This window comes from Rhamphochromis longiceps, linkage group LG4 (genome assembly GCF_057381845.1).
Source record: "Rhamphochromis longiceps isolate RC_006_pf linkage group LG4, R_longiceps_female_GT1.1, whole genome shotgun sequence".
Lineage (NCBI taxonomy): Eukaryota > Metazoa > Chordata > Actinopteri > Cichliformes > Cichlidae > Rhamphochromis > Rhamphochromis longiceps.
Window position 1 is genome coordinate 35884133 of NC_140560.1, and position 18316 is coordinate 35902448.

An 18316-nucleotide genomic window follows, 5' to 3' on the forward strand; every position below is an offset into this window, starting at 1 on the left:
GTCTGAAGATAACGAAAAAAATTGATATTAGGCAGGTCATATTTAGACGATAGGTCAGCAAAAGATAGAAAGGTGTCCTGACTGTACAAGTCCTTAACAGTCCTAAGACCTTTATCTTTCCAACTGCCAAAGGCCGCATCAATGTTTGAAGGTGCAAAATTACAATCTTTTTAATAAAGGTGTTAGCAAAGGTCCAAGTAGCCCGAAGTATTTTCTGAACTGTCGCCAATTATTCGATTATCCCCAACAAGGGTTGGAGAGAAAGGGAGTGGTGAGCTGAGTATTGATGATAATACTAGATGCAGTTTCCATTTGTACCCAGGCTGGTACAGGGGGGTCGTTGCGAACCCAATGCAAAAGTTTGTGTATGTTAGCTGCCCAATAGTAGTGTCTAAAATTGGGCAGACCAAGACCACCGTCAGCTTTAGAGGACTGAAGAATAGACTTGCGAATTCTAGCTTGTTTCCCTCCCCATATGAAATGTGACAGAGTCTTTTCTAACTTGTCGAAGAATGCTTTAGTAAGAAGAACTGGGACATGTTGAAAAAGATACAAGAATTTGGGGAGGACATTCATCTTTATCAGGTTAACTCTCCCTGCCACTGACAATGGTAGTGAAGTCCAACGGTCACAACCTTTCCCAACATTGTCTAGTAGGGACAGAAAATTCTCCCTCATCATTTTAGGTATAGAAGAGGAAATAAAACCCCCCAGATATCTAAATCCAGTTTCTGTCCACTTAAAGGGCACTATTGAGTGGGGAAGAGCTCTGGCCAGGGAGTTGAGGGGTTGCAACTCGGTTTTTTGATAATTGAGCTTATATCCTGACAGTGTACCATATTGGTCCAGTATGTTAAAAAGCACCGGAAATGAGTTTAGAGGGTCAGAAATGTACAGGAGCAAGTCGTCTGCATAAAGGGAGAGTTTGTGGGTTACACCGAACCTCGTAATGCCTTTAAATCTATCCTCTGAACGCAGCCATATTGCAAGAGACTCGATAGCAATGGCGAATAGGAAGGGTGAGAGAGAGCACCCTTGCCTAGTGCCCCTCTCAAGTGGAAAAGGCGAAGACAAGTTGTTGTTAGTACGAATACAGGTGGATGGCGAAGAATATAGTAGCTTAACCCAGAGAATAAAGTCAACCCTAAGTCAAACCTATCCATCACCTCATGGAGGAAGCGCCACTCGACGCGGTCGAAGGCTTTCTCCGTGTCAAGAGATACCACAACCTCTGGAATTGAGTTGCATGATGTGTGGATAATATTCAAGAGGCGTCTTGAATTGTCATATGAGTGCCTGCCGGCCATGAACCCATCTGATCAGTGGCGATAATTTGTGGCACAACACGTTGTAGCCTAAGTGCGAGAATTTTAGATAGTATTTTAAAATCAATATTTAAAAGAGAAATTGGTCCGTAACTACTGCACAACAGAGGATCCTTGTCTTTTTTCAAGAGTAAACAAATAGTAGCTTCGGACAAAGTCTTGGGTAATTGACATTTTGAAAAGGCTTCATTATACATATCTTTCAACAACGTGCCATAAGATCAGAATTGGCTTTATAGTATTCTGCAGAGTTACCTGTGTTTAAGGATTTAATGGCTTCTTGTACCTCTACTACAGTAATCGGTCCCCCTAACCCCTTCGTCAGATCTATTCTTGGAAAATGTATATTTGGAGAGTTTCTTCTGATAGAGGTGGAGAGCTTGACGTGTACAGATTGGAATAGAAACGAACAAATACTTCATCAATTCCCTCTGGGTCCGATATTATGTCACCAGCGGCAGACTTGACCTTTGGAATTCGTTTGGAGGTTGCTTCGGCACGGGCTTGATAGGCCAGAAGTTTCCCTGCCTTATCACCGGATTCAAAAAAGCGTTGCTTTGTCTTAATTAATTGAACCATAGCTGTTGCGGTGGTGGTTATACAATATAAAATATAAATAAATATATTAAAATCATGTCACAAAGTTACTGATGACTCCATTTTTGCTTTAATGACATTTTTACCACCTGAGCGTTCAGCCTTCATTCATGCGCCTCAGCTGTTTTACGGTTTCATTAAATATACAGGAGGTCTTCACGTATTTCTTCCATGAATGTTAATCTCACGACATTAAGCCTAAACGTCTCTACTGCTGTCAGCTGAAACACGGCTGATGTCACTGAACAGGATGTAGAGTCGAGTTGCACATGCAGGACACGTCACGAACAGCTTCCCACGCATGCATGCGTGATGTGTTTTCTCGGAGTCTGTGCATGCAACATGACAAAAAAACCCAATTCCTTCATAAGTATTCTAGAGATGAACCGGCCCGGCCGTCATGCACTGCATGCTTGTTCTGCAGTGTTTTCCAGAGGAGCTCACAGCTCGGTCCGACACAGGATGTAGAACGGAGAGAAAAACGCAGCACAGAGCTGCACCGTGCTCCGTGCACTAGCCAAATCTCTTGATAAGTTTATACACTACAATCAAGCCGCAGGCCATGACGCCTGGTTGGGATTACCAAGGGATTACAATATATTCACCCCACTGGGATTCCATCACATGGTGGATCAGATCTCTGTGACAGGGGCCCAGTGTGCAGCACTCCCCGAGGGCCACAAACACTGCTGTGAAAGATTTGACAACGAGCCTAACTCTGTCTGACAGCTCAACACAAACCGCTGTCTGCTTACAATGTGAATGTTAAACTAACATTACAGGGTTTGACATCGCAGAGTCCCAACTATGGCATTTCTCCTGCATTACCTTCCAGAGGGCAGAAAGCACAACAATTGGAAGTAATTAAGATAGTACGGCTGAGAGTTAGTGCTTGCATTGCAGTCCATTAGAGAGGCAGTGTTGCACAAGGAGCAAGGATTTTATCACCAGAGGATTAAAGGCATTTGTGAATAAAGTTTTTTTCCTTTTGATATGTTGAAACGTATGCTAATGAACATTATTCTGACACTGTGGATGCCACATGATCGTCAAAACTATGCATGCAGATCTGCAGCAGATTAAGCCTGAATGCCTTGGGCTGCTAAAAAAGAAATTAAGTAATAGCATCAAAAGTAATGTCACGAGAGAAAAATTATAAATCCTCTTGTTCTCCATTTGTTGCATTAAACGCTGGACACCATCTGCTGGGTTGTACCGCAGAATCCAACAGCAGCAGGGTGGCAGCTGCCATCCTAAGACGCAACAGCCTGGCCACAGCCTCGTGCTGCACGCTGACAAACACTAAAAATACTGCTCTGGGCTCCGTTAATGGGCTCTTACACGTCTGATTACAGCGAGCGGGCCGGCACGCTGAGCCGAGATGAAGCCAGAAGGTCATTTATATTTATCAAAACGTAAAAACAAACACAAAAAGATCTTCCTGTCTAACATGTCGATCTCTTCTATCCCCCCCACCAGGCAGTAGGTGACTGAGATGGGCGTTCGTCTAGGCTGCTGGAGCGACTCCCCGTGGTGGCCGCCGCTGCTGCTGCTGCTATTCTGCGCCATCCCTGGCTGTTCCGGCCGGCCGTTCGGGATCCCCACGCCCTCTGTGAATGTGGCGGTGGTGTTCAGCGGCACGGCCTACCAGACGGAGATCAAGGGGCGTTTGAGTCGGGAAAACTTCATGGATCTTCCCTTGGAGGTGAACCCTATCACTGTACTGGTCAACAACACTAACCCTCGGGCGCTGCTAACCCGCATCTGCGACACTCTCTCAACCAACCGTGTCCATGGCGTGGTGTTCGAGGACAACGTGGGCTCAGAGGCCGTGGCGCAGATCTTGGACTTCATTTCCACTCAGACGGCCGTGCCAATCGTGGGCATCAGTGGAGGCTCTGCTGTCGTCCTGCCACACAAGGTCAGCTCGTCATCAATTACTACACCTCACACACACAAAAGCCTTTGTTTTTATTCCACCGCCGCTGATCTTTCAGTTTTTCTTTTTATCCAGAATACACCAACACCACAGTACCAACCAGTGTTGGTCAAGTTACTTGAAAAAAGTAATCAGTAACTAATTACTGATTACTTCCCCAAAAAAGTAATCCCGTTACTTTACTGATTACTTATTTTCAAAAGTAAATAATTACTTAGTTACTTTTTAAAAACACGATTTACAACCTGAAGAGGTGATAAAGTGATAGATCTTTCAGCCCAATTCTACTTTTTCTACATAATCCATCATACAAAATGTAATCAAATGGAAAAGTCTCTTTTTAAAACTTGTTTTATTAGTTTTAATCTTTTAACTTTATGCATCAAGCAAAAATTTAATTATATGCAACATTCTCTGACTGGAAGAAATTAGTTTAACATTTAAACCTATTTTCTGCACATTCCAGCACATAAAATAAAATATTTTTTGTGTTTACACTCACTCTTTCAAATAGATGCAAGTAAAACACAGCAGAAAATAAATAAAGGCAAAGACTCAGCGGTCCTGTTGCTCTATTTTCACCTGTAAAGCAGGAGTGGGGTTTACAGTGGTGCAGGTGTGCCGCGGTCAGTGGAAGAATCCGCGAGTTTCTCTGTGAGTTTCCCATCACGTCGTAGCTACTCGGTGCTTGTTGGAAGTTTAGGGGTTTTTTTCGCTGTAAAAAGAAGTTTTCTTCCCACGCACAGCGGACACTAATGTTTTTGTCACTTTTTATGGAATCAAACTCAAAGTAAGGTCAGTACTTCCACACTTTAGACGCTGCACGCTCATACTCTCTCTGCACTCGATATGTGATCCATTGTTGATCTGCACACAGCTGTTGCCACGAACCTCGCACTCGCTTCCGTCACTGTCGTGAGACATTCTCGCAAAAAATCACGGTTTTAGTAACGCAGTAACGCAGCGTTCCTACGGGAAAGTAAAGGTAATCTAATTACCATTTTTGCAACAGTAATCCTTTCTTTACTCGTTACTTGAAAAAAGTAATCAGATTACACCATCTCTGGTACCAACTATAATAATATTTCATTAAACAAAGGAGATAGGTGCTCTATGAAATCAATTGTTGGGGTCAATCTCATTCCTGGACAAAGTTTCTGTTTTTCCTTTTGGTCTGTCAGGTATTAAGAACTCCTTACTCTTATTGAAGTTAGATAACAGCTTCATTCAGTATTTAGACATTTACTTAATCACTTGAGTCTGCAGCGTGACTCGTGGTAATTATAGTCCTCGTAGCAAAAAGAGAAATCATTTCAATCACAATTCAGCTTAAGGTGCTGATTCATTTTCTTGAGAGCAGTTAAATAATGACAAAGAAGCCATTAGGAAAAAAACAGGAATCCGAGTGCTAATTACATCAGCTTAATGAACACTGAAGGACGTATAATACGTCACTTTAAAGCGAGCAAAAAAGAAGAAGAGAAAAAGAAAATCGATGGATATTAGTAATGACCAAATTGCACATTTGCATTATTGTTTCACACAATTCATGAGAAGAAAATGTTACTATTTCAAAGTCAGATACAAAGAATATACCTTTTATTCAAATCCTCAGTTTTTAATACACATATAGGACCTTTACTGCCTGATCTACGGCCTTCAAAGCATTCTACTGTTGCTCCAGCTGGAAGCAACTTTGGGTTCAGTGTCTTGTTCAAGTTTCAAAGCATCAACCATGTATCATAATTCCACTCCACTATCTGAGCCACAGTCTAACGGATATGCTTCACACATAATTTTTGCATAACAAAACCCATCATGTCAAATGATGAAGTTGTGCTATTTGAAAACGAGTGAATAACAACACCAAAAATATCCAGACTTTCATTTGCCCCACAGATTTGCCAGCTGATTTATTGTTGGAGCACTCATGCTGCATAAATAATCAGTACAAATGACTGACATCTGCTCTGACTGGCAAAACAATGCAATACATCTGCCCATTTCCCAGTAAGATGCCCATGATAACGCTGGTATCACCACCACGCTGTCTCAGATGCTCATTACATTGCACGAATCTGTGCAAGTGAAGGAGAAAAGGGTTGGCGCATTTCTTCACTGTACTGTGGTGTCAGTGTGTTTTTATCTTGTAGTTAATATTAGCTCCCTGATTAACTTTCCAGATGTGAGCCATCCTTCCTCAATGCAAGACGCTGAATTTTGGTACCCAAGTGTATCATGAGGTACTGGCTCCAAGTCAAATGGGTGAAGGAAACAGTTTATATAAGACTAACAACATCTGGCACCAGCATGCTGATAATCTATTGCAAGAGGAAGTGATATGATTTATTGTTATGTCAACATTTAGTGCAGCTTCTAATTTTATTAATAAGAAAAACTAGAGTTCCAACTCTTTTGAACATTTTCATGCAGATGTTGTATGTCGAGGTTGTGTTACACGATGTTAGTGCCACATGCTGCTACACTGAGGTGAGGTAATCTACAGGAGACAAGTTTTTGTGGCTCAAACGAGCATTTAAACCACATCTGAGTTGAAGCTGGTTTAGCTGCAACGATCGATCTAAACAAGCACAAATACCAGCAACAGAGACTATAATCTTTTCTCTGGTGACATTTCTACAAGAAACACTTTGGCGGAGCTGGGATAGCATCACACGTCAACAGCCGCAGTCTGAAGCCCTGAAAAACGATTCTTTCACTTGATGACTCGACTTGGTGGTGGTGCACATTATGCTTGGTTTCTTGAATGATGCATGCTGCACAGCTATTTATGTTTCACACACGTAAAAACTTGTGGCCGTCCTCAACGCCATTTAGCTGCTTCCCAGATGTTCTCTCAACCCACAGTCAGATGGACTTTTAATACACTTTTTTATAATATATTAAACAAATGTTATATATTTGTGCCCGTACCACATAAAATACAATCAAAGTCTATGAGAAAAGGATTTAAAATGTCATTAAAGATTTATTTTAAACCTCTATTTAAGTTCTAATTAAATATTACCACACCAACGAGTTTGGTCAGCAGCTTTCGGGGAGTCGAAATTAGATCAGAGGCATTTATTATTTTTCAAAGCTAAAAAGATGTTTTGTTTGTTATTACTAGGATTAATGCAAGCATACAAATGCTCTGCACCCCTATCAGCCTGCCTCACATTCACCTTTAGACTTTTCAAGACCTGTTTACTCCTTCAGATGAAATCTAAAACCAAACACACTGATGTGAGTGTAAAATCTAAGTTAAGGTACAATCAAAGTCTTTTAAAAGTGTTAAAATGTGTTTAATAATGTGAAAAGTATCATTGCTGCCCTAAAGCTATTTTAAGTATTAGCAATTTCTCAGTAAACTCAAATCTTCCCATTTCATTAGTCTGAAGAGTAAGCAGCTTTTAGGCCTTTTTCTTCATCATCATCTTCAAGGTTTCCATCAGCAAACTGCAGGCCTCCCACGCCTAAACTGACCCCCTACCAGGTCTCAGCACAGGGGATTTTGAGATGTGTTTTTAGCCATGAGCTACAATAATAAGCTAAAGCTACTTTTACAGTTAAAAAGAATTGGTCTCTTTATTTACAAATGATGGTGATCCTTTGCAACGATCAGATCAGTGGAAAAATGCTAATACGAAAGATGCACAAGAGGTTTTAACCATCACAGCATCTAACAGCACGAGCCTGAGGCAGTAATCTCACGGCACTGAATTCATCTTTTCACCTACAGCATCAGTGAACTCTTTCAGTGCTTTGGATAAGAATATGGTTCTTCATTCAAAGCCCCAGATTGGCCTTTTCCATTTGACTCTTGAGGCTTTCCATAAGCAAGGAGACACTAACAAGACTCCAGTAATTTGCATCATTCACACCGGCCTGTAGACAGCTCCCCTGTCAACAACATCCATTTCAGAAAACATGCGGCGTGATCTCGCCCTCCGCATGGCGTCGAGGGTAATAAAAGAGATGTCATGCAGCAGTTAATGCCTCCTGCTGCTCATTTACACTTTAACCATTCAAACCTGAGGACAGAAACAGCGAATCAATCACAGTAAATTACAGAATAAACACATGTAATAAGAAATAAGCTCTTTGACAAAGGCTAGTGTGAAAATGAATGATTGCTTTTCATCAGCAATTAGTTGGGACCATTAATTTATGACATTTAGTGAAGCCATTATACTTGCCTTTCAGAGCAGTGAGTGCATGCATTATTAATATGGATGGTCCCAGCTGGAAACCAACCGTAATCTACCCACTGAGGCACCGGGTCTCTGAGTGACATGCACACATGCCTGCCCTGCATGATTTGCTATTTGCATGCAAATAGTTTCCCGCAGCCTTGGGTCCACTTGTACTTAATCCATACCACAAATACCAAAGATTTTGGTTATTACTAAACATTTCAAAAGCATAAAAAACATGGAGCATGCTTAGACCTTCTCAAACTTCACCTGCTTCCAAGTAGAAGAACACGCGACCTTCAAACTGACCCCAATAACGGTTATGAAACAAAAAATGTTGCTGCTTCAACGCATTCAAATTTCAGGTCGGCCAGTTTGTTTGTGTGAACATTTTAAGAAGCTAATAACTTGTAGAAAATTAAACCAAACCCACAAATGAAAAATGTGCTTATTGTAGAAACGAGTAATCACAAAATCCTTCTTTACTCTATATACACGTCTGTCCACTCGTATCCATCTTTGCACTGCTTCCAGGCAGATATCTGGGCAGCGTGTTGAATCTCTATCAAATAAAATCCGTAACTTTTGCAGTCGTCACTGAGACAAAAGAAAAACTACATCCATGTAATCAGTTAATTTGATTTTATAAAATTGATACATTTTTTCCCAAAATAAGGTTAAAATTAATTTCAGTCAAAAGTTGTAATTCTACTCTGCATACACACATTACAGCTGACCGCTATCTCAGCTCATCCCAGCAGAGAACTGAGCAAGTTCACGTTATAGATTCACCGAAGAAAAATCTTTATAACCATATAATGACAGAATAATGAATAGATACGCCCATAAAGCAAACAGGTGAAAAGGGGGGACTGGACCTACTGGGTAGAGGTTCCAGGGAAGACCCACAACACGCTGGAGAGGTTATATCTCTCAGCTGGGCTGGGAATGCCTCGGTGTTCCCACAGATGAGCTGGAGGAGGTGCCTGGGGAGAGGGAGGTCTGGGTTTTTCAGCCTGAACCTGTGACCTGGGCTGTGATAAGTGGCAAACAGATTGATACTCAATTGTGCATCAATTTATAAATGACTGGCTCATGTGTTGATAATCTCTCTGGTGGCAAGGACAAGGAAAACGTAACAGACAACAGGTGAATGTGGCATTTTATCCCGCTCTAAAGTGAACCTCTCAGTCCGCACTGCCACGTCTCTTTAAATTAAAACTAATGCATGCCTCAGAGGTTAGAGATGTGGGGTAGCTATAGCTCAGTTGATAGGAAACATTAAATCTGTCCCTGCTGACCATTTCTCAAAATATCCTCAGGCAAGGCAGTGCACCCTAAATCGTCTAAATATTCTCAAGGGATAAAAGTTAACGGCTCTGAACATTAAAATCCTCCAAAAGAAGTCGAAGTAAATGATTAATAAAATAATAACATGCAAAAATGTGGAGAACTTTATAATCTAGGGGAAAAGAGTCAGACAACATTATAAATAAAGGTTTTACAGATAAAAGCAAAGCTGGAAGTTCAAAAAAACAACAAAAACTTTTAGAGCGACTGATATAAAATATGTCATAAAGATTATAAATTACCTGAAGGAAGAAGAAGATGATCTGTAATTGTCTGTCAGACTGTTATAGACCAAATAAAACACCAAAAAGCACTGTTTTTAGACAGCAAAAGTGCCATAATTTATGCTTTATTCAGTAGCATTTTAATATTTGATCGCTGAAAAGGTAAAAATGTGCAAACAGTAATGAACGAGCTGCACAGAGATGATTTTGGTCTAACCTTCTTTGAGTTTCCCCTTAATCAGGAATGCCATTCACCAATTGATTTATGGGGTGCTGTCAAGGGTAGTCAACAAGGCAATGGAGCTCATTCATTTTTCATACATATCACTGAAAGCACAGAGTTTGAGCCCTATGAAAGCGACAGCATGAAATTAGGTGATAAACCGATTGCTATCCTCAGGACATTTCTGTTTGTCGATTGGCAACATCAGAGCTGACGTGCCATTATACGCCTCATTTTCTATTCCTATCACAAACAGCCATTAAAAAACTAATGCTGGGCCGAAGACTCAATTAAGAATATTGCTTTTTCGTGTAATTATAGTATTGGAACTCATTCAGCTAGCAGTCACGTCAGGATCAGATGACCAAGGGAAGCTTTAGATCAATCAGTTCCCAGGAGCCTCCTCAGTGTCTAAACACTGGATAAAATCAATATCAATAATCACGGCTGACACAAATCACCGACAGGTTTGGGAAGCCCGAAGAACGCGCACCTGGTAAAGCTGGTCAAACAAGGAACAAATGCATCAACTTTCAAGAGGTACAAGAACCATCAGACTCCAAAGAAAGAAAACAGAGGACAAGATTAGCAGGTCTACTTGCTTTTATTTAATTTGATACACTAGAGACTTGAAATAAACTATTCCAACATCAAAGTGCCACAATTACACAAACTCACAACCGCTTGAGTCAGCTGTAGACAAACACCTGTTGTGTTTCGGAAGAGTTACTGTGTTTGGCAGTGGAGGCGGCGGAGTTTCCAAACTCGAGGGGTAGACTTGAACTGATACGGATTCTTTCTGTGTTTGTGGCGTTACTCTCTGTGCTGGTTGAGGTGCATGCTTCATGCCTGCTGCCGTCTGCTGCAGCTACAACGCTGAATGTGGATCACAACCTTTTATTCGTTCAACCAGTGACAACAAAAGTCGCTTATCATTGTTAGAAAAGATCCTTAAACTGCCACAGACACAGAGTCATCATATCCAGAAAAACAACATAGTCTAGCCAAATGACTCTAGTTGGAAATGAATAATAGTTCTTGGTGCAGTTTTTATTTTAGTGACGTTGTCATAAAACGGTAAGAGAAGTATTTTGGGGGGTTTAATCTGTAAGTGAGGGCAGGAAGGATTGATCCACCATCTTCAGTAACGTGGATTCTGTATAGTCTGCTGTGATGAAGAGAGCTGAACGTAAAGCTGAACGTGAAGCTGAATGTGAAGCTGGTCGTTCTACATTTGTGGATAGTGACTAGGGATGACTAGGGATGGGTATCGTTTAGGTTTTATCCGAGGCCGGTGCTTAAACGGTGCTCAAACCGGTGCTTAAAGAATGGAGAACACAAAATCGGTCCAAAAACCTCTCATGTTCAGCTGTTTTTTGTAAAAAGATAACAATGTTAGCCTTTTCTGCAGCTATGGGGCATATATGTTATCACTCTTGGCTGGAAGCAGTGCTTAAACAATGGAAAAAACACAAACTTTGTCCAAAAACCTCTCATGTTCAGCTGTTTCCCTCTTTTTCTTTGGTCATTTTAGCCTTTTTGGCCAGGGTGAAGGGAGTATCTGCCATCAAACAAGAAGACAGCCGCATGTAGCTATGATGATGTTTGCTAGTTCACCTTACATGCATTAATGTAATAACGTGGTTAGCCTACTCAACGTAAATTACACACGAACAACATTAAGCTACTCACGCAGAGAAGAACGGCTGCTGCTGCATCATCATCCTCATCATTTCTGCTACACTGGCAGGGCTAGGGGCCAGGACTCTCCTCTTCGGGTTTTTGGGGGATGTTGCTAACTCCGGGTCCGATAACAGGCACCACACCCGCAGTAGATGTGCTCGGTGTGAGGTCTCGCAGCAAGCTATCAAATACAGCGCATTTCTCGGCTTTAAAAAAAAAAAAAACGCTATGCGTCTCCAGGTGTTTCATCGGATTCTTGGTGTTACCTCCTTTGACAGCATCACAGTATCAGCTTAAAGCACTTGTTGCAGGCTGCTGAGTTTGCATCTTTTGCTGTGAAGTACAGCCAGACTTTGACCGCTTCGCCTTGGACATTTTTAATCTGTAGCTCTGCTCTAAAAGAACGTACGTACCTGGCCCCGCCTACTATCCTCGGAAACGTAAAATGATTGGCTAGAATCTAAAGTGTATCACAGCTCAGGAAAAAAAAGCACCGAAATAAAGCACCGAAATGTGCGCTGCTTTTCGGTCTGGTTACTACCGTTTAAGTCAGAACTGGTGCCATCATGGCACCGGATACCAGTACCCATCCCTAATAGTGACTAAAAAACAAGATGGCAGATACAAGTGTTAGAAGTCAGGTTCTTAATTTCGTCATCTACTCGAAGAGAGAGGCTGAGGAGCTGGGTAATTTGAGAGAGGCTGAGGGTGGAGCCACTACATCACCATCAAAAGAGCATCTGAAAGCATTCGGGCATCTGACCAAGATGCCCCCCGGACACCTCCTATGTGAGGAGACTTGATGTTTTTGATGGATGAACAGATGATGGATGTATGGATGGATTTAATTCAGTTTTATTTTTAATAATAATAGAGAGAAAACCCAAACATTCAAACGTCCCCCTTTGAACAAGCACTTGGCAACAGTGTGGCTACACATTCTCAACGTGTCTGATGTAATTTCGCTGAACAGGGGAGCATAAATTCAACTTTTCTCTCATTATCCATTTAGTTCAATATCCTGACCTAAAATCCAAAGTACTCTTTGAAGCATCCATTCTGTAGTGTGACAGATCACATCCTCCGAGCAAGACCGTCTGCACAAAGTGTACAAAATGTATGACAGAAAGGACCAAAAAACCCTGATTGTCTTTGCAAGAACAAGAGCCTGAGGCTTTTCTCAAAACTAGAGCACTTCTTTTTTTTCCAGACTCTGCCGTGTCTACTTTTGGAACTCACTTGTGCCCACTTTTCAAGTCCTGCATGTCAAAACTCACAGAAATAAGAGGATAACCTGTCTAGACTGAAGCAGACAGACTCCTGAACGGTCACAGAAAGCAGCCAGCGGTAAAAAGGACAAGTGTTAGCAGAGTCAGTACATGTGTATATGCAGCGTCACGTTCAGCTATCGGCTCCAGTGAGATTCATTAGGTCGGGTCCAGAGAGGCCCGTGTGTATTTTTTTTTTAAAAGTATTTATCAGCTCAAATCCCTGATATTTATTAGTTTATTGATGATTTTCCAATTTTCTGTTCACGTGCAACTATGGCTCATCTCAACCAGCTCATGACAACTAAGATTAAATTGATGACACTGCAAACCTACCTAATTATAATTTATAACATCAATCTGTCACATTAATCACTTTGGAAGTCTTTTTATCTAAAATATATAAACGCTCTGAACATGTGAACATGAGGACGTATGCTGCTAGGGCTGCTCAATTAATCGAATTTTAATTACGATTACGATCTGGGCTTTCAACGATCATTAAAAATGACTGAGACGATTATTAGCCCCTCCCTCGTGCTTTACTCTCGCGCTGCTCCGTGTGGCAAATCGAGCGCACCTCTCTGCATTTTGAACACGTGTCACAACAATTAAGAGCAACAGTCTCCAACCTTTTTTGCGCCACGGACCGGTTTATGCCCGACATTATTTTCACGGACCGGCCTTTAAGGTGTCGCGGATAAATACAACAAACTAAAACTAGTACCGGTACCGAAAAAAAGAAAATTTATTCATAACACACGTGAAAAGACCCAGGAAAACAGATTAAACGATAAAAACGATAACAGAATAACCCTGAAAACCATACATTTCACGAAGCCGGTTTAGTGCAAACTCTGAGTAAGTATACCCTGAGTTAACGAAAACTCTGGGTTTTCGGTTTCACAAAGCGAGTTTAGATTAATTCTGAGTGAGTTACTATGACGACACACTCCGTGAAGCTAACCTGCCCCCTAGCAGGTTTACTTCAACTAACCCTGACCTTCTCCGCCTCTTTGTCGGAAACCTGACTGTAGGAAGTGTCAGACATGGCGTGCTCCTTCCTTGAAGAGCCAGTAGATGTTGAAGCCCAAATTCTCCGCAGAGCTCTCCGCCGGGAGAGAGTGATTAGAGCGCGTTTGGACATTTTATCATTTCCTGATGATTTCCTGTGTGAACGTTACCGTTTTTCAGCACAATCTATAATTTATTTGAATAACATCCTCAGGCCTAATATTGCTCATGTGACACATCGCCGACATCCTCTCAGTTCTGTACATATTATTTGTATCGCACTTCGGTTTTTTGCAAACGGGAGCTTTCTGTATAATATTGGTGACGCTGAGCACGTTTTCAAGGCTACCGTCTGTCGGGCAGTCAGGACTGTTACAGTTGCACTGAAACGTCTCCTGTACTCGTTTGTGGTGTTCCCCGGTCATAGACCCACAAGATTTATCAAAGAGGGATTCCACAAAATTGCAGGTATCAGGATGAACGAAACTTAATTCATGATGTGGTGATACTTGAACTACTACTTAAATTTTACATTTATTCTCACGGTTCCCAGGCGTGATTGGCTGTATAGATGGCACTCACATTCCAATCATTGCTCCTTCAGTAAATGAAGGAGACTATGTGAACAGGAAGTCTTTCCACAGCATTAATGTACAGGTACATAGTTCCCTGTAGCATGTCAAACTAACAAATTATTTCATTATCGTAATGGATGCTAATTTGTGTTCTCTGCACTGTGAAGATCATATGTGATGCTACCAACATTATCACAAATGTGGAAGCCAACTGCTCAGCCTCTGTGAGTGGTGGTGGTGGAGGACCCCCACCTGTTTTTCAGGCCTCCGCTTTTTTTCTGTTGGCTATAACGGGTCACATTTGAGCATACAGAGTAAGCAAATATGTACTTGTAATGCTCAGATAATTTCAATAAGTGCTTACAGAGGGGAAATTAATGTAGCCTCTAACTGCAATTGATTTACATGGGACAAACAGACCAAGCACTATGGCTCATAATACAATTCCACCTTACCTGTTTGGACTATATTTTTATATTTCATTTTTACTTGCTGCCAGGAACGTTTGGGGCCTGTTGGGTTGCACCTGCGCTCACATCACATCACAAAATAAAATGTATAAATTAAAAAATAAAATAAAATATAATAAAATAACGTGTTAAATGGGTGGAAATCCCTAGATCAATGTTTAAATTAACACTCACGCATTGACTCTGTCGGCTATGTTTTGCCATGCATGCTCCCTTTCTTTTGCACCTGTGGCTGTGTTACCTTTTTTCCGTGGAATTTGCATGTTATCGGCATATGCTGCCATCAGAATTTCGGCCTCAAGCGCTGTAAAATACATTGACCGCGCCTTCTTTCCCTCCGTCTCCATGGTGACTCGCTTAATCTGTGCTCCACTAATCAGGGCTTTATGTATCCTCGTGCGCGCGCTTAACTTGGGGTTAAAGCAACTCCGCGTTGATTGAACTACTTGTTATCAGCCTTTCTGAAACGGAATATTCCGAGTTGGACAGTTCGGGGTTACTCAACCCTGAGTATCGTTTTTCACTCTGAGTTTTCTAAACCGGCTTCCTGAAATAGGGCCCTGAGCCTCAACTCTCGCGGCCCGGTACCAAACGACTCACGGACCGGTACCGGTCCGAGGCCCGAGGGTTGGGGACCGCTGATTAAGAGGACCCGAGGGAAGCTCAGAAAGCTGAGCAGAAGTTATTTGGAGAGGAGAGTGACTGCTGTTGGTTGAAAAGAGAGGTAAAAAAAACTTCAGTGGTGTGGAAACATTATGGGTTCAGTCAGACGTGGATCAAGTGGACACAGTGTGTAAACTTTGCAACAGTGTCGTAGCTGCACCACAGAGCAACACTGCAAAGTTCACTAAACATAGATGTTTACATTTTTCATTGATTTCTTATATTGCAAACATTTGCACTGTTATCAGTATTTGCACACTATTTTATATTATTTTTTGACAATCTTTAAAGTCATTATTCAACACATTGTTATTGTTAAATAAATATCGTCAAATAATGGAAATCTCAATTTCAGTGAAAATAATCGTGATTATCATTTTTGCCATAATCGAGCAGCCCTATATGCTGCATCACTAAATCATGAAACGGTAAAACTGTGTGACAGCTCGACTTCTCTCTAACTCTAACCCTCATTTACCATTCGCACCGACCGATCCTCTCCACGTCAAGAATAACTGATATTTAATGAAGTCCTGTGTCTGGTTTGTTTATGCGACTGACTCGCTTACTGATGGAGGGATTTAATAAAAGTTAAACAGACCGAAGCAACAAACAACTTCATCCCCGGTTAACATTTTGTCAAACCAAGATTAGGCAACATTTACCGATGAGTCTCTTTAACAACCGCTCACAGCGAGCTCTGTGCACCACGAGAACTGAGCGTGTAAACTGTAAGTCTGCCTCTGTCGATATTTATAGACCCGTGTTGGTGCTGAAACGTGGAAGTAGTGGGACGTTTCACAAAGGACGGGCTTTGAGGCGTCTTCATTCTTGGTAACACAGAATTAATGGTTTCGGTGACTTAGTGCAGAATTAGCTTCTGTGCTCGGATGTGCGTTATTTCAGTGTCGCTGCACGCCACCTATACAGTCCTGTTTTGTGATAAATGCCACAGGGAGCCGTGTGTCTGTCCCTGGTCAACGTGCAGGATCTACGTGACGTCAGCAGCACAGGAAGACGGTGCCAGGGCGCTTCCTGCTGCGCGGCGGAGGCAGACATATGTCGCAGCAAAGCGCCGAGGCCAGAAGTCACTCTTCATAGAGGGACAGAGGGAGAGGAAGGGGAGATGGCTGCAGTTGAGTCATGTGATCAGGGGAGCCATACACCGCTTTGTGTTCCGTATCTTTAGTGCCAAATTTCACTCACTGCCACAACACATTTACCTCAGTACATCCTTTCATCGTGGTCCTATCCCAGCATGCTCCTCTGTCACACCAACCCTCTGTACCTCCTTCTTCACTACATCGACGGATCTTCTTTGAGGTCTTCCTCTGGCAGCTCCATGTCCAAACCCTCTCAGCCTCTCTGACTCACATCTGTCCCTCTGATGGACTCATTTCTGGTCTCCTGTCTTGTTCTCAGCGCCACCGTCTCTGAACCGTCCATCACAGCACGTCTCTCTCCATCATCTTGCAAACATTCTCTTGCTGCTATCTTTCTATCACAAATCACCCGTCAGTGTGTCCTTGATCCCTGACTCAAATATCTTATTTTCTTTAGATTGTTGGATACAGTCCAAGCCTATCAATAGATATCACCCACCTGAGTCATTCAAATAACCTTCAGCTATGAGCTAGGATATTTCTGAGCCCGTAAAGGTCAGTTATTGTGTATTTTTAACTATTAAATTTAATATATATCCTTCAATACATATTTTAATAAATAAAATAAATTAAACAGCCATTTAAAAAGACAGCTAAAGGTCTGTTACAATGTTGGACGTCATCCAACCCATCATCCTCGGAGGTTTTGCTCTTGTGATGGATTTGAGTTTGCCCTTTCTGTGCTGTGTAGCAACATGAAACACATAAAACACAATGGTGTCCGGACTTTGATTAATCATCGTCATTGCAATCTCAATAATTCTGAAGTGGAGAAAAGGTTGAAACATAATTGTCCTGAAAACAAAACCTGTGCAAACAACAAGCAAAAAGTTAAAATAACCAAGATTTTTGGACCTGATTTGCAACAGGAGCGCCTCATTTCGCCAAACATAGAAACTAGGGCTGCACAATTGATAAAATTTGAGTCTCAATCTTAAATTTCTGGCTTCCCACAGTTAACTAAATATAATTAAGCAACAATAAAACTGCTCTGCCAAATAGAAATCAAAGCAAACCCCAATCAAACGCTTGCTAAATGACCACACGGCTCTGTGTGCCAATAACAGCTGTTCCTGCACCGCACAGCCTGAAGTCTCCAGAATGAAGAAAGAACAAACTGTGAGACAACAGATCTACAACAAAATTAAACGGTCTGGTCCGTTGTTAGAGATAATCTTGATATGGGGAAAGTTAACTAACACAAATCATACACAAAGATGTGGGTCTGAACTGCAAAGCAACACAACCTGAAAACCACACCACAGACTGCAGTTTATCGCCCAACATTAACAACATCGTCAATAAAAACAAGCGTGTACAAAACATCAGTGTATCCATCGATACACAAAGATGCACTGAAATTATCAAGGAGACACACAGGCACAACTTTTAGTGTTGGAGATAATCACAATAGATCATCTAAACTCTGTAAGGTTTTCAAACCTTTACAAAGAAAATGTCAGGCTGCAAAGAACGTCTCCACGTGGACATTTAAGAGCATCATCAGGACTTGTTCTGAAAACTCTTAGAGGGTTTTTGTCTGTCTGCACTTATGCACGATTTCTAAAACTATGTTTGTAAACAGATATCAGTTTAGCATATTTTAAACTTCTGAATGTAATCTCA

The 18316-nt window shown here is 41.6% G+C and overlaps 1 protein-coding gene across 1 annotated transcript in view; it reads left to right on the forward strand.

Annotated features, from left to right (window-relative positions):
• The window catches only part of grin2ca (glutamate receptor, ionotropic, N-methyl D-aspartate 2Ca), a 74844-nt gene that overhangs the window by 17247 nt on the left and 39281 nt on the right, over positions 1-18316 (forward strand). Inside the window, exon 2 of the mRNA XM_085404749.1 lies at positions 3402-3843. Coding sequence (XP_085260875.1) covers positions 3418-3843 — 426 coding nt within the window. The 5' untranslated portion in view covers positions 3402-3417. The remainder of the gene's footprint in view (positions 1-3401; positions 3844-18316) is intronic.